The 15,841-nt window shown below is 38.6% G+C and overlaps 1 protein-coding gene across 14 annotated transcripts in view; it reads right to left on the reverse strand.

Annotated features, from left to right (window-relative positions):
- The window catches only part of PCGF3 (polycomb group ring finger 3), a gene marked incomplete at its 5' end in the record, with an annotated part of 64,629 nt that overhangs the window by 13,427 nt on the left and 35,361 nt on the right, over positions 1-15,841 (reverse strand). For 13 of the 14 annotated variants that reach the window (XM_082075721.1, XM_082075730.1, XM_082075719.1 and 10 more), the window contains 2 exons: positions 1,757-1,853; positions 8,769-8,886. In XM_082075721.1, coding sequence (XP_081931847.1) covers positions 1,757-1,853; positions 8,769-8,877 — 206 coding nt within the window. Of the gene's footprint in view, positions 1-1,756; positions 1,854-8,768; positions 8,902-15,841 lie in introns of those variants that run through there. The other variant, XM_082075717.1, reaches the window with a different exon arrangement.

Here is a 15,841-nt window from a genome sequence, read left to right on the forward strand (position 1 = left end):
ATCTCAGGCCCCTTATCACCTGACATGAGCACTTGGAGATGAGTGAACAAGCACAGAAATGGTGACAAATCAAGAGATTTACCATCAACCACCACAGTCTTTAAAGTGGTACTAGAAGAAGAATCAAAATATCATTAATTCTAAATTCATGTCTTTTGAACCAGTAGCAATGCCATTTGCACAGGCCGGGATTTTCAAGCGTCACATATGGAGTGTAGAAACATCTCCAAAAATATTTCAACATGAGCAGTAAATCAGCCACCACTATTAGATCAGAGGTAAGAATTTAACAGCATTCAGAAATGTGAAATAGGAGACACATTTGGTTTACCTATTTCCCAGGTAGAGGGGGATGAATAGCACTGCACATATACATTCTAAGACATATTGTAAAATTCTTGACTGTCAATTCTTCATTAAAAGTATATGTATATCCAAAAGTAGACTGGGCAAAGGCTGTTTCAGTCTCAAAAGGGCAGTATTTTATAACTAGCTCAGGCAAAATACTTCCTTTGTAGTGTATTCAATAACCAACAACAAGTAGTAAATTCCTTTCTAGCTCAGTTCTCAATTTGGTGCTGTTTCCTGGCCCCTTTTAGCACAGAAAATAAGCTTCTGAACTAGGGCACTGGTGTATTCCTTTTGCAGAAGACAAACGTACTGTCTTAAGTGTCATTTATTCATGCTTGCCTATTGGCATCTACTTGTCCCTTCAAAGCGTACACTCATATAGGGTATTATAATTGTATATACAATGCTTTATCAGTGTACATTATTATTCTTCAAATGCAGAGATGGCATAATTGGTTTCAGGCTCCTCAATCAGGATCGGCTTGAGCAATGTAAGTATGTATGGAACATCTGCAGTTTTCTGTAAAGTGAAATCAGACTCATTTTCTATAAGTATTGCTTCAGAAGTTGTTCTAGAACTGAGAAATGCATTTGAAAACTGCCACAAATGAAAGCAAACTCTTCATAAGGTAGGCGAAACACTTTTGCACTTGCACTTTGCTAGGGCAAACACACTGTCACAATGGATTTTCATCTGCAGAAGTTACTACAGTTCAGTAAAATGAAAGGAAAGCACTGAAAAAAATGAATGTCTCCTTTGAAAAAAAACAAGCAAACAAAAAACCCTTAGTAAAAAAAAAAAAAAAAGAAACCCATGAACAATACCACATGCATGGTAGGTCAGAAAGTGAGAGCATTCTGTGTGGAGATCAAAATAGAACAAAGGACAAGATTATTCCATTCTAGAGATCAAAGGCACTGGTCTAATATTTTTGCTGCCATATTGTTTCCTGTTCCTATGAACCAAACAGGCCTTTGAAAGATTAACTGAACAATAAAGCTGACAATTATTTCTCTCATTACTCTGTCAGACACTGAAAAGCACCATTAAACTATGACTAATTATTTTGAGGATTTTGTAGAAGTACAATTTCTACAAATGTTTCATTTATTTGACTTTTACGACCCAAGCATACGAAATGAGGAATGACTAAATTCACACAAATTAAACAGTAAAGTGCATGCTTTGCTTGCTTTTAAGTGTGCAAGAAGCTAACAGGTGTCAAGGAGTTGCAAATTCATAGCAAAGTTTGATCCCATATCTCCTCAATCACCTTCAACCTTCCTTTTAAATGTTTAACATGTTGAAAAACAAGTAAGAAAATTTAGGAAAAAGCCGTGCTGTATTAAAAGAGGCTGAAACAGTCGAGGGTGAAGCTAGTTGCACTTTTACTGTCATACTTACCCAATATACTGTAGTGGGTGGCTCTGATGTATAACAATTCTACAGGTTGGACAGGTGTTGTTTTCCTCCAAATATTTCACTAGGCAGCTTCTACAGACTGGTAACACGGACATTGATAATTAAAAAGAAACAAAAGAAGCATAATGAAAGAAAAAATAAGTTTTTATACAGTCACAGAAAGGTGCCTTACTGAAATTCACACAAAGTTCATCTTTACCTCATGTAAACATGATGTCTGATCATGCAGAATACAGTTTCTAGCATATTTCATTAATGTTCTTGATACAGGGAAGTGATGCACTAGAATTAAGGCATCTGTACCTAGCCAAGTCTTCATAATATAGCCCTCAACACACAGTCTCACTCCAGAATTTACTAGAACAGCAATTTCTAGCAAATCAGCTCCATGCTGCTTGCACCATTCAGCTTGCACAGATGATATTACAGGAACTGTGTGCCATTAAGATACTAAGCCTATTTTCTTTAACCATGGCCACATACAGAATTAAAGTGCATGGTGGCAGTGAACCCAACACAAAAACAAGAATATTCCAAAATTGGATACTTCTTAAAAGAACAGAAAATTTTCAAAAAGTGGATATCCAGGTGCTATTTTAACTCTAACTTTCAGAGAGTACACTACAGGTAAACTTCCACCAGTAAAAAATTTAGATGGACAGAGACCTTCAGTATTTGTAAAATGTCCTAGTAAAATTTGCTAAAGCAGTCACTCATTATAAAGCTACATGCTTTTGGAGCTGTTTCCACATGCATACACATAATCACCCATATTTCATTCAAAGTATACTATTTACAATTCCCCCTCACTCCCAGAAAGAAGTACTCATAATATACACTACTCCATGATATCCTTACTCACTTGAAGCTACAACTCAAAAATGCAGGAAAAAAAAAAAAAGAAAAAAGAAAGAGAAGGGGGGAAAATAGCTTTTTCTTAAAAAGCAGAAGTTCATGTAGTCCTGATATTAGCATGATCATTCTTATCACATAAAATGAAAAATTCTGTAACTACAGTGCCATCTACCTCTGAGACAAGACGATAGTACAATTAAACAAACACACATTAATACCCCCCAAAATAAGCAGCAGCAAATAAGCATAATAAGTTTTCATTCTGCATTGTATTTACACACTTGAGATGACAGTACTCTTGCTTGTAGAGGTTATGGTTGGACCAAACTTCATAGCTTTGCACACTAAGCACAGATGTTGCACAGCAGTCTGCTCCAGCGGAATGCCAGAGCAGTAGATACGTTTACAAAAGTTAAGCCAAAGCCTCGTCTTACCAAGTCAATGAAAGCAGAACTTGACAGTGGAAGCAGGGACAGGTATCCTGGGAAAAGCAACTACAGGGACCCTGTCTAGTTGCAAAGGGATGGAGTCAGGAAGGCCAAGGTACAGCTGGAGCTGAACATGGCAAGGGACACAAAGAATAACAAGAATAGCTTCTTTAGGTATGTCAGCCAGAAAAGGCAGGTCAAAGAGAACATAACCCCTCAAAGAGCAAGACTGGCAAACTGGTAACAATGGATGAGGAGAAGGCTGAGATACTCAGCAACTTCTTTGCCCCAGTCTTCACTGTCAAGCCCTCTTCCCACACCCCTCAAGTGGCTGGACCATCAAGGCAGAGATTAGGAGAGCAAAGAGAAGATCAGGTTTGTGACCACCTGAGGAACCTGAACATACATACGTCTGTGGGAGCTGACGAGACACAAGTCCTAAGGGAATTTTCTGAGGTACTTGTAAAGCCACTGTCCATGATATTTGAAAAGTCATGGCAGTCAGGAGAAGTCCCTGGGAAGCAGAAAAAGGGAAACATGGCAACTATTTTTAAAAAGGGTAGAAAGGGAGGTTCCCTGGAACAATCAGCCTGCCAGCCTCACCTCTGTGCCTGGAAGATCATGGAACAGGTACTTCTAGAAGCTATGGTAAGCCACATGGAGGACAGGGAGGTGATTTGTCACAGCCAGCATGGCTTCACCAAGGGCAAGTCCTGCCTGAGCAACCAAATGGCCTTCTATGATAGAATGACTACATCAGTGACAAGGGAAGAGCTACAGATGTCATCTATCTGGTCTTCTATAAGGCCTTTGACATGGTGCCCCACAACATCCTCCTCTCAAAACTGGAGAGATAGGGATTTGTTGGGTGGACTGTTCAGTGTATAAGGAATTGACTGGATGAGAGATTAGGAATCCAGAGAGCAGAGCTCAGCAGATCAATGGCCAGATGGACACCTGTGACAAGTAGTGTCCCCCAGGGGTCTGTACTGGAATCAGTGCTATTTCATATCTTCATCAATGACATAGACAGGGGGATTTAGTGCATCCTCAGCAAATTTGTGGGTGACAACAAGGTGATTGGTGCAGTTGATGCACCTGAGGGACAGGATGCCACACGGAGCGACCTGGACAAGCTCAAGATGTGGGCCCATGCAAACTCATGAGGTTCAACAAGGAAAAATGCAAAGTCCTGCACCTGGGTCAAAGCAACCACCAGTATCAATACAGGCTGGGGGATGAAGGGATTTAGAGCAGCCTTGTGGAGAAGGGCTTGGAGGTACTGGCGGATGAAAGACTGGACATGAGCCAACAATGTGTTCTTGCACCCCAGAAGGCCAAGTACATCTTGGGCTGCATCAAAAGGAGCAAGAAAGTCAAGAGAGGTGATTCTGCCCCTCTGCTCTGCTCAGGCCTCACCTGCAGTACTGTGTCCACGTCTGGAGCTCTCAGTACAGAAAAGATAAGGACTTGTTGGAGATGGCCCAGAGGAGGGCCACAGAAATGATCAGTTATCCCATCTCCCCTGCCATTGCATCTTTGTGCTCCTTTGTGGGTATGCATTTATGTTTACCATGTAACCTAACAGATCTCTCTAAACATGTTCACAGAAGTATATTCCAAATAAATTGGAGAGAGATGAGTTTGATGGATGGATTGTAAGATGGATGAGGAATTGGCTGGATGGCTGCATCCAAACAGTTACAGTCAATGGCTCAGTGTCCAAGTGGACACTAGGAATGAGTGGTGTCCCTTGAGTGTCTGTATTAGGACCAGTAATATTTGATATCACAATCAGTGACATAGCAGGATTGAGTGCACTCTAAGCAAGTCTGCAGGTGACACCAAGATGAGTAGTGTAGTGGATACGCTTGAAAGAAGTGGTATTGCCCGAAGGGACCTGGACAAGCTCAAGGTGTGGGCCCATGGAAACCTCACAAGGTTCAACAAAAAAAAGTGCAACGCCCAGTATCAATATGAGCTGGGGGATGAAGCGATTTAGAGCAGTCCCACAGAGAGGGACTCGGGGGCACTGGTGGACAAAAGAGCCAACAATGTGTGCTTGCAACCCAGAAGGCAAAACATATCTTAGGCTGCATCAAAATAAGTGTGGCCAGCAGGTCGACGGAGGTGATTCTGCCCCTCTGCTCTGCTCTGGTGAGGCCTCACCTGCAGTACTCTGTCCACCTCTGGAGCCCTCAGTATGGGAAAGACCTGTTGGAGAGGGTTCAGAGGAGGGCCATTAAAAAAGATCAGAGGGATGGAATGCCTCTCCTATGAGGGCAGGCTGGGAGAGTTGGGGTTGTTCAGCCTGGCAAAGAGAAGGTTGCAGGTAGACCTTATTGCATCCTTTTGTTACATAAAAATGGGCTTATAAGACAGGGACACAGACTTTTTAGTACAGCCTACAGGGACACAACATGGGGTAATGGTTTTAAACTAAAGGAGGGAAGATTCAGGCTAGATATGAGCAATTTTTTTTTTTTTTTTTTTACAATGAAGGTGGTGAAACACTGGAACAGGTTGCCCAAAGAGGTGGTAGATACCCCATTCCTGAAAGCATCTATGGCCAGCCTGGATGGGACTCCGAGCAACCTGATTAGTTGAAGATGTCCCTGCTTCCTTGCAGTGCAGTTGGTCTAGGTGACCTTTGAAGGTCCCTTTGAACCCAAACTATTCTATGATACCTTCTAAAACAGGCTCCAATTTCACTACATCTTCCAGTTTGGACTAGCTATACATGAACTCCTCCTAAACTGAACTCGTCACAAGTTGGCTCAGGTTCCGGCAGGTTTACTAGTCTAAGCATAGCATCAAAACAAATGCAAATAGACAGTTTATGGATGGTGCTGCAGTGTTCTAGATTGTCACTTTTTTTCACAGGGTCAAGCTGGGATTCACAAACTCTTGTCAAACTGGAAGTCGTAGGAGTATAGTACAGCCAATATGCGAACCATTCTAAGGTCTGAAACAATAGTATTTTTAGACTTTTTCCTGCACCTGGGATTTTCAAAGTCTCCGATTTCCATTTACCCAGATATTTTGGTACTGTTTGTAGGGTGAACTGAGCTGTATATTTTCTGGTTACTTTTATAGTACATTTAAACGTATCAGGGAACTGTCATTAGAAAAAGGCAAGGTTAATCTTTACCTTTTTTCCCCCAAACAGTTATATTCCTCTTAACTTCTTAAATTTCTCTATCCAGTTCAAGAAATACAGTTGGTCTTCCATTACCCCTATGAATCCACAAAACAATAGCTTTCATAACATATGAGGCTTTCCCTTTCATAACGTACAAGGACAGCTTTCATATGTAAACACTAATGAAACTCAAATTAGAAATGTAAAAGTTTAACAAGACCTGGATACATCTTCTACGCTGGAATTCTAATCAACAAACAGGTGTAAGCTAGGAAAGATTTAACAAAGAGTTACTACTAATGAAGCTTTTAACTACTGGCTTATAGGACTGCTTGCCATCAAGAAACTAACGATATAGCAGAGAAATAAGTAGTAAAGGGATCAAGAAGCTTGTTTTCCCCTGAATTCTGTTTTACAAAAGAAGTAGGCCCTGTCCCTTCAAAGGACTGGCCCTGGTCCTCCATATGACTCTCACTAAAGGACCAAAGAACTACCTTTACTACTGAAGTGAAGAGTCTCTGAATGTCTGAAGTACAGGAAATTGGAGAAAAATTTAAGATAAGAAAATTGTGATGTTCTGAGTTGAAACAGAAATAAAATTTCAAGGTAGTGTAATTCAGCACAGAATTCACTATCTCAACTGACAGGGAACTTTCAGGATAGTTTTTACAATGATGCTTTACCAGGAACATAGATTATTAGTATTAACATACACAACACAAAAGATGCCAATGTGTATAAAGATCTTAATAAAGAGAGGCCTCTGTCCCTCTTCTTAGAAAACTCTAATTCTACAGGATACAAACTCAAGGAGTATTCTGAAAATACAAGCTGCCAAAACAAGGACAGGGCAAACCACAACAAAAAAAAAAAAAAAAAAAAAGAAAAAAAAAAAGAAAAAAAAAAGAAAAAAAAAAGAAAAAAAAAGAAAGAAAGAAAGAAAGAAAAAATGCTAGCAAGGAGCATTCCCTGGCTTTTGACGCAAGCACTGTATCGCTGGGGATTAATCTAAACATTTCCACGATAAGCAAATGTAAGAAATGGTGTAGATGATGTGATGTGAGTTCAGCAGGTTTTGTGGGTTTGTTTGGTTGCTTTTTTGTTTGTTTTGTTGTGGGCTTTTGGGTTAGTTGGTTGTTTTTTGAAGAACAACAAAAAATTACTGTCTAACTCCACATCAGACATGTTAACTTATTATATAATAATACTTGGTTTGTACAAAATCTGGTTAATAGCAGCAGTAAAGAATTTTAGGCAACAAAAAACTCATTAAAGCTGATGAGCAGAACTTCTAAATGAAATATGATGGAAAACAATCTCTGACAAATCACGAGCATTGTATTTCCCCTTTGCAAGAAATTTTAGGTGAAGAATTAGTCTGCTGAAACTTTCATTTTGTGGAGATGAAACCACTGTCACCAATTAAAGCTTAGGACTATGGGTCATTAAGCTATTGAAACAACATAGTAGCTTTATAACAGAAGCATTTTAAAACATGACATGTTTGAAGTTGCATGACAAATACTATTTAATAGATTAATGCAGGCATATGTAAACAAAACAAATTATATTCTCTGGACAGGCAAAACTGGACAAATGGAAGCTCCTGGGTGACAATGACACATCAGTAAATGGCAGGGATTCTGAAGACACAGCTAGGAAATGTACATTTTGTAAAACCCTCTAATGTAATGTGTAAAGTCATTAATGTGTCTGCTACAGATGATATTTAATGTCACTAAGGTCTGGATATTTAATATCACTAATGTTTGGCCTGATGATTAATTCCCCAGCTGATACCTACCTTGGCAAAGGAAACTGAGGATCAGGAAAGATTCATGACAAAGAGTTTTGGAGTTACCACTTTGGACTACAAGGTTGCTTCTCCTCAGAAAGAACTTTTCTAGATCTGTAGTTGGAACTGTGCTAATATGCCAGGTTTCCATCAGAATATTGCAAAGCCTAGCACTTCTATATCCCACAACATCAACAACAAAGACGCACTTAAACCTTCAGTTTTCTTAAAGCTTAAGGTTTTGCAAGATACTAGGGTACAGTTCACTGATGTGAAACTAGAAATTGACAAAGTAACTGAACAACAACCAACTCCCTCATCACTATATTTTGGTGCAAATGTTTATTTCTTGGGTACAAGACAATATATATATTCTCTATCAATAAACTATGGCTGCTTTCTGCAGAGGAACAGGAAAGCAAGATGCATTTGGAAGGTTCCAGCTGGAGAACAAATGCTATGTCAACAGAAGAGAGAACTAGGCATTCCACATTTCTTCAGCAAGACGACGGACTGCATTCTTGAAAGCATACACTACCACTAATTGTATATGGCTTCAAGTACATGCAGTACAGCTTTAATGTTCTCTTCATTTGCTTTGTTGAAAAAGCAGATCATCTGTTAAAAAAAGCAGTGTCTAGTAAAGCACGCACTATTTGAGCTGATGCACAGGTTTTAAATTTCAAGTAAAAACCATTAAAACATGTTGCACATCAAATTAAAACAAACAAACAAAACCACACAACAATTTATCTTAATTATACTTCTACTTACAAGTATGTAAGCATTCTGTTACAGTAGTAGCATCAATCAGGTATCCATTGCACAGACGACAGGTTATATGGGCATTAATGTCCCAAAGTTTAATCTTTCTCGTTAGCATCTTTGGTGTCTGCAGAAAAGACATACCATAAATTAACACAGCTGCAGTGATCAGGTAAAAGTCATTCAGGAATAAGTGATCAACAAGAATTAACCCTAAAGATATCTTTATACTGCTTTATGCTCTCATATAATGTATAGGTGCGTGCATGCACACACAATGATATCACTAACTTTTAAAGTATGTGACATAAAGCAATGTGAACATGGTATTATTAAGTTCCTTCAACAAAGGGACTTGGATTTAAGGTGAAACACTGCTAGTCTAGTGATCTAAGTTATCACATTTGGTCTAGTAATGAGGAGAAATTAAAAAAACTTGGAGAAAGAAAATCCTCAAACAAATTTGAGAATTAAAAGCATTTTAATCATAACTAAGTCTGATTTGGCATAGTACATTTAACCACAGTTTTTAGTGTTTGCCTTGTGGTAGTATGGTTAAAGCATAATTTTTAAGCTGTGCCTCAATAATGGAGCTAAAAATACAGCTTCTGAAATCCCACCTCGTTTAAACTCAAGGTAATTAAAGAGCACATTACAAACTAAAATAGCCTCATTGGCAGAAATGCAGTTTGCTGTATGTGAACTAGAAATGTGAACTAGAAATTTTTCCTCAAGAGCAAGGGATGGCATAACCACCCTTAAAGAGGAAGAAAAATCAGAAATTATAAATGAAACATGAAACAGTTTTTTTTTGCAGCAACCTCATTGTTTTTTAGAGAAAACACGAGAAAATAGCACATGCCTTAATAAACTAACTGTTACCTTTTATATACAGTTACTATTTTTCAAGATATACTGGAAAGAAAATTCTACTGTTACATAAGTTGACAGCATTCAAGGTAATTAACAGAGCAGGTTAAATTTGTTTAGAACCTATTACATGTGGTTCCCACACTGCAGAAGTCACCAAATTACACTGATTTCCATTGAAGTCCCTGACTCAAAAATACTAATTTTCATCTACCTTAGTTTGCAATACATTTCAGAATTTGAATGGTGACATGTGTTCACTAAATTTCACATAGACATATCCTAAGAAGGTTCACAGAATCACAGAATGCTAGGGAATGGAAGGGACCTCGAGAGATCACCTAGTCCAATCCCCCCGCTGGAGCAGGAACACCTAGATGAGGTTACACAGAAAGGCATCCAGGATGGTTTTGAATGTCTCCAGAGAAGGAGACTCTGCAACTTCCCTGGGCAGTCTGTTCAAGGTTGTATCATCATTAATTTAATTTGTCATATTCTTTTTCTATGTTTAATAAAGTAGCACTAAACCAAAAGAGCTATCAAAAGGCAAACTCTCACACTAATTTGAACTATACCAGCAATTTCACATGGTCCTCCATGACATCCTTCTCTTGAAACTGGAGAGACAGGGATTTGATGGGTGGACTGTTCAGTGTATAAGGAATTGGCTGGATGGTTGAAGCCAGAAAGTAGGAAGCCAAAGGGTAGGGCTCAGCAGATCAATGGCCAGATGGACACCTGTGACAAGTAGTGTCCCCCAGGGGTCTGTACTGGATTCAGTACTATTTCATATCTTCATCAATAACATAGACAGGAGGATTGAGTGCAAGCAAGTTTGTCGATGACAACAAGCTGATTGGTGCAGTTGATGCACCTGAGGTACAGGATGCCACCCAGAGGAGCCTGGACAAGCTCAAGGTGTGAGCCCATGGAAACCTCATGAGGTTCAACAAATAAAGGTGCAAAGTCCTGCACCTTGGTCAAGGCACCCCTGGTATCAATTCAGGCTGGGGGATTTGATAGCCGCCTTGTGGAGAGGGGCTTGGGGGTACTGGTGGATGAAAGACTGCACATGAGCCAACAATGCGTGCTTGCAGCCCAGAAGGCCAAGCACATCTTGGGCTGCATCTTCAGGCTAGATACGAGTATTAATTTTTTTTTTTACAATGAGGGTGGTGAAACACTTGAACAGCTTGTCCAGAGAGGTGGTAGATAGCCCATCCCTGGAAGCATTTATGGCTAGCCTGGATGGGGCTCTGAGCAACTTGTTTCGTTGAAGATGTCCCTGCTGATGTTACCCCGTGCAGCTGGTAACACAAATCAAACTTATTTCATTGTATTTGACATTTCTTAATTAATCTAGTGACTAATCATTACAGAAATATGAAAACACAACTTGGTTTTGCCATACACAAGACAGGTGAGAATCTATGCTAGGAAACTAGCTTTCTAAATTGTGTTTTATAGATTTATTTCAAATCAACTGAAAACCAGCCACATCTTAAAACTTCGGAAGTCAGTGTCTGATGTCTCCAGTTACAGAAGCTACTGCATGAAATAAGTAGATTTCTATGGCACAGAGGAGGAGTTATTCAACATCATTGTTTAAGAAGAGTTCAGAAGATGGTTTAAAACCACCAGTTAAACAGAAAGTCAGCACATTGGAAAACATAATTTATGACAGCCAAATGAGACATTAAGCTACAAGAATACTTAAAAAGGCAGTATCAATATCACTCTAGTTACTTGCCTAGGCAGGAATTCAGAAAAAAGGTGTTCAGGATCACCAGACTGAATGTAAGTACTAATAAGGCAGAAAAGCTAAAGATAGTATGGTGGAAAAAAAAAAAAAAAAAAAGTAACAAAGAATGGGATGGGGTAGAGACAGAGAGAGAGAGAAGAATGAATGAACCATATAATGAACAAGGTAAAAATACTACAGAATGGTAATGAAGTCCACTATGCCAGAAAAAGAGGATAGCAAAGATAATACATTCTTCACTGACTGAATAGGAAACAGAATCATATACTTTTTGGCAATGTAAAAATGTCTTTTTGAATATCCAGAGCAAGCCTGTCAAATCAACCTAATGAAAATTTTATATACCTTTCAAGAAGGATGCAAAATCCCTCTCATTAGATGTTTAAAGACTAGAAACCAGGAACTATTGGAAGAAGCAACAGAATGGGAACAGCTGTTTTCCAGGGCACTAGACACCTTAGTTTCAAAGCAAGACAAAATGTAGTAGAGGAGTTCCCCATAAGGCTTCGTCCACATTGCTATCTTATAGCTTCTAAAACAAGAGAACAAACTCTTCTCTGCATTTGCAGAGGCGCAGACATGATAGTATCAATGCAGTTTGGATCTCCAATAAGCAATGTAACTTCTAAGGTTTGTAGGCAAGCTGGCAGTGTCAGACTCCACTTTAACCTGCATCTTGTGCAGTTGAGACCTGTCCTCTAGTCTCAGGAAAAAGAAGAAAATGGGAATGCCTCTCTTATTTTTCAAAGCAGTCAACCTGTAACAATTGGAGGCTTCACTTAAAACAAACAAACAAACACAGACGAAAAAAAAAGGCCAGAGTGGTTAATATCTATTTAGAAAGAAAGGGAGTAGATAGCAACAAAATGGCATATTACCAAAATGTCAGTTCAGTTAGACAACGTATTTAAAGACTCAGACGTTGAAGACTTCTTGAATTGTTTCCAAAACAGAAAAAGGAAAAAAAAAAAACCAACAAAAACAAAAACAACAAACAGCAGAACTACTGACATATATAAAGAAAATATAAAAGGACTAACCTTACCATCTCATATAAGAAATTAAATTCATTAATAACAGCAACAAATTAAAAATATAAAGTAATTCCACGTTCATCACCTGTCCTGTATAATTTCAGAGGAAAGTAGAAAATATAATTGCAAATTCCACTTACTTTATCATTATTAATGTATTTTAAAAGGATACACAGTCATACTACAAAATATGAAGCTAACCTACCACTCAGAACACTTAGGAAGAAACTCTCCATGTGGGTAGATGGCTAACATAGGATGTCTTCCATGCTCCTATCTGGAATATGTTAACGGCTATCAGCTCAGACACGGTACTAATCTATTTGAACCTCACATCTGCTTGAGAGGGACTTTCAACATTCTCATGTTCCTACAGCCTACTGCCAAATAGAAATTAAAAGTCACTTTCATCATACAAGACAGCCAAGCTCTTATCACCTGTCCTGGTTTTAGCTGGAATAGAGCTAATTTTCTAGTAGCTGATAACACACTGATGTTTTAGTATAAGCACTATGTAGCAACAACTAAGTCGAGGACTTTTCAGCTTCCCATGCCCTTCCAGTGAGGAGGTGCACAAGAATCTGGGAGGGGGCACAGCCAGGACAGCTGAGCCAAACTGGCTTAAGGGATATTCCACACCACACGATATCATGCGCAGTATATAAAATGGCCAGGAGGCTGGATCATTGCTCAGGGACAGGCTGCGTATTGGTCAAGGGGTAGTGAGCAATTGTACTGTGAATCGCTCATTTTGTATATTCTGTTATCTTTACTGCCCTGTTTTCTGCCCTGTTAAACTGTTTTTATCTCAATCAATGAGTTTTACTTTGTTTGATTCTCCTTCCCATCCCACCAAGAGAGGGAAGGAGAGAGCGAGCAGCTCCATGGTGCTCAGTTATCAGCTGGGGTTAAACCATGACATTACCCCACAAAAAGAAACACCCCAAATGTATTTGTCAAGTAACCATATATACACTGAAGTATACTGCTCTAGCAGAAAAAAAAAAAAAAGTGGATTAGATCTGAGGATTAGAAGCAAACAGAAGGTACAAAAAATTTCCAAGATATTAATGCTCACAAGCGTAATATAAATAAATCCCCAAGCACTATTTCTATGTCATCTTAACTCCACCTTGATTGTTATAAAGACTGTTACTCACATTATGAGTACAGTAATGAGTTAAAAATCTATTTATTAAAAGTTTAAGATTTTACATCAGTCTAATCAGCTTGCAAGTTGTACCTGAAATACTGAGTTTACCAACCAAGCAACTGAAAACTTAGTTAATTTTTTTTAACTGCTGGGCTCTCATGAAATCAACTTGACATATATCTCGAGAAAATCTCAGTATCCTTCAGAAGTCTCAGCATCTGTATTTGTAATTTAAGTATCACTCTTGAAGAGTTACTTTTACCTTATTAACATGTAGTAACACAAAGAAAAGAGAAGCAGGACATTCACTAGCCTCTGGATTTCTCTGAACAATTCTGAATGAAGTCACATCCTTCTGCTTAGACTGACAATTTCTGCACACACAATTAATTCATGTTAGTAATCTCATACAAGTTGGAACTAAACAACAAAACTACACAATCTTTAAAAAAGAAGTTTCACTAAGAACCATCAAGATTAGCCAGCTTGTTTTAACCAATCTATTTTTCTGTTTTCTAGGCAAATCCAAGTATCCTTTTAATACCTTCCTTTTGAAAAAGAACATGAGGTTTTCCCAAATCTGAAATCCAGAGGATTTCTTCCACAAATCTCATCTTCCCCTCTCTCTAACAGTGATATGTTGAAAAGAAAGCTAAAAGTGAATTCAGGAATTTCCAAAACAAGTAATCTAACCTTAAAAAGAAAAACAACAGAAGTCCAAACCATCTCTGAAAACACTCTCCCAAGCAAGCTTGCAGCTTAGGGCCTGGAAACATTCAGACAACTGGAGAAAACACTGAGCAACCTGGTCTAATCTCACAGATTAGACAGTTGGATTACATGATCTTTTGATGTCTTCTCCAATCTGGATTGTCCTATGATCCTATGAACTTACTACACTATTACACTACCTTCATCTATACATGCAAGCAGAATTTCTTACTGTTTTGACTGCTCTGAAGCAGCAAATTGAGTACTTCAAGCAATGGTTATTTGGTCAGAATCACACAGACATCTACTTAATGAAGTTAGCATGAGCTCAAAATCTAAAATTGGTTGCTTTAAAAAGAAAACTGGCAGAATCAGGTTGAGCTTAAAGTCACACATATGAGCTTAAAGAAATAACAGGAGGGGACGACAAGTTTATTCTTCCAAAGCACCACCTAGGCTGATGTCTTCTTGCATGACATTTTAAATATCTAAAGAAAACTAAAACATATCTCCAAATTGAGCCTTATTTTTAACAGACACTTTATAAACTCACCAGACTTCACATGACTTAGTATGAAAAATATACCTATACAAAAAACTGAGGCTATTTGAATTTGCCTTATTTTGTGATGTGTAATAGCCCCTTTTTCACAGTTAAAAACTGCAGATCTCAGGCTCCCAACCTCTATGGCAGTTAGCAGACAACCGAAATATCATACCTTAAATTGAGTTTTTAAAAAGCTAAAGCCAAATAAGGCAAATCTGTCAGACACAAAGGTTCCTTAGGTCTTCTACACAGAGTTACCTGTTTGAATAGTAACCTACTACACCAAGCAATCTCAAACTTTAATAACTGTTGATAACTTTGAGACTCTCAATCCACTGACTGAACAGTGACATTTGATAAAAGATTTAAAAAAAAAAAAAAATCTAAAAGTTTTTCTCTCTTTATCTAGTCAACAAGTGAACACTAGAGCCAAAGAACAACACACTTCCCTCAAACCATGTTGCTGGAATAGGAACAAGTTACTCTGACTCCTCAGTTCTATAATCACAGAACACTTCTCAAATACAGTTGCTTCTTTTTTTAAAACACAAACAAACCAACAGCCACCTGAGCCTCACCTGTTTTTATAGGAAATGCACAAAAAGTGGCCCCGGAGCAGGTTACATAGATTCATAGGATAATGTAGACTGGAAGTAACTTCCAAACTGCTCTAATCCAACCTTGGACTCAAAGCAGGCCCACTTAAACTGAATTGCTGTGAGCCTATTCCTGCTGCATTCAGATAGCCTTCAAAAATGGAGATTCCACAACCTTTTTAGGCAACCTGTTCCAGGGTCTGACCACCCTCACTGCCAAAAAATGCTCCCACTGTCTCAAAGGAATGTTCTGTGTTGCAACTTGTATGCAATGCCTCTCATTCTACAAGTGTGCACCTCCAGAATTAGCACAGCACCATCTTCTTGATTTCATGCAACAAGTGTATTGCAAACAGCAATAATACTTTTCCTTATTCTTAGCGTCATTTTCTTCAGGACCTTTGTAAAC

The sequence above is a fragment of the Streptopelia decaocto genome (assembly GCF_964273445.1).
Source record: "Streptopelia decaocto genome assembly, chromosome: Z".
Lineage (NCBI taxonomy): Eukaryota > Metazoa > Chordata > Aves > Columbiformes > Columbidae > Streptopelia > Streptopelia decaocto.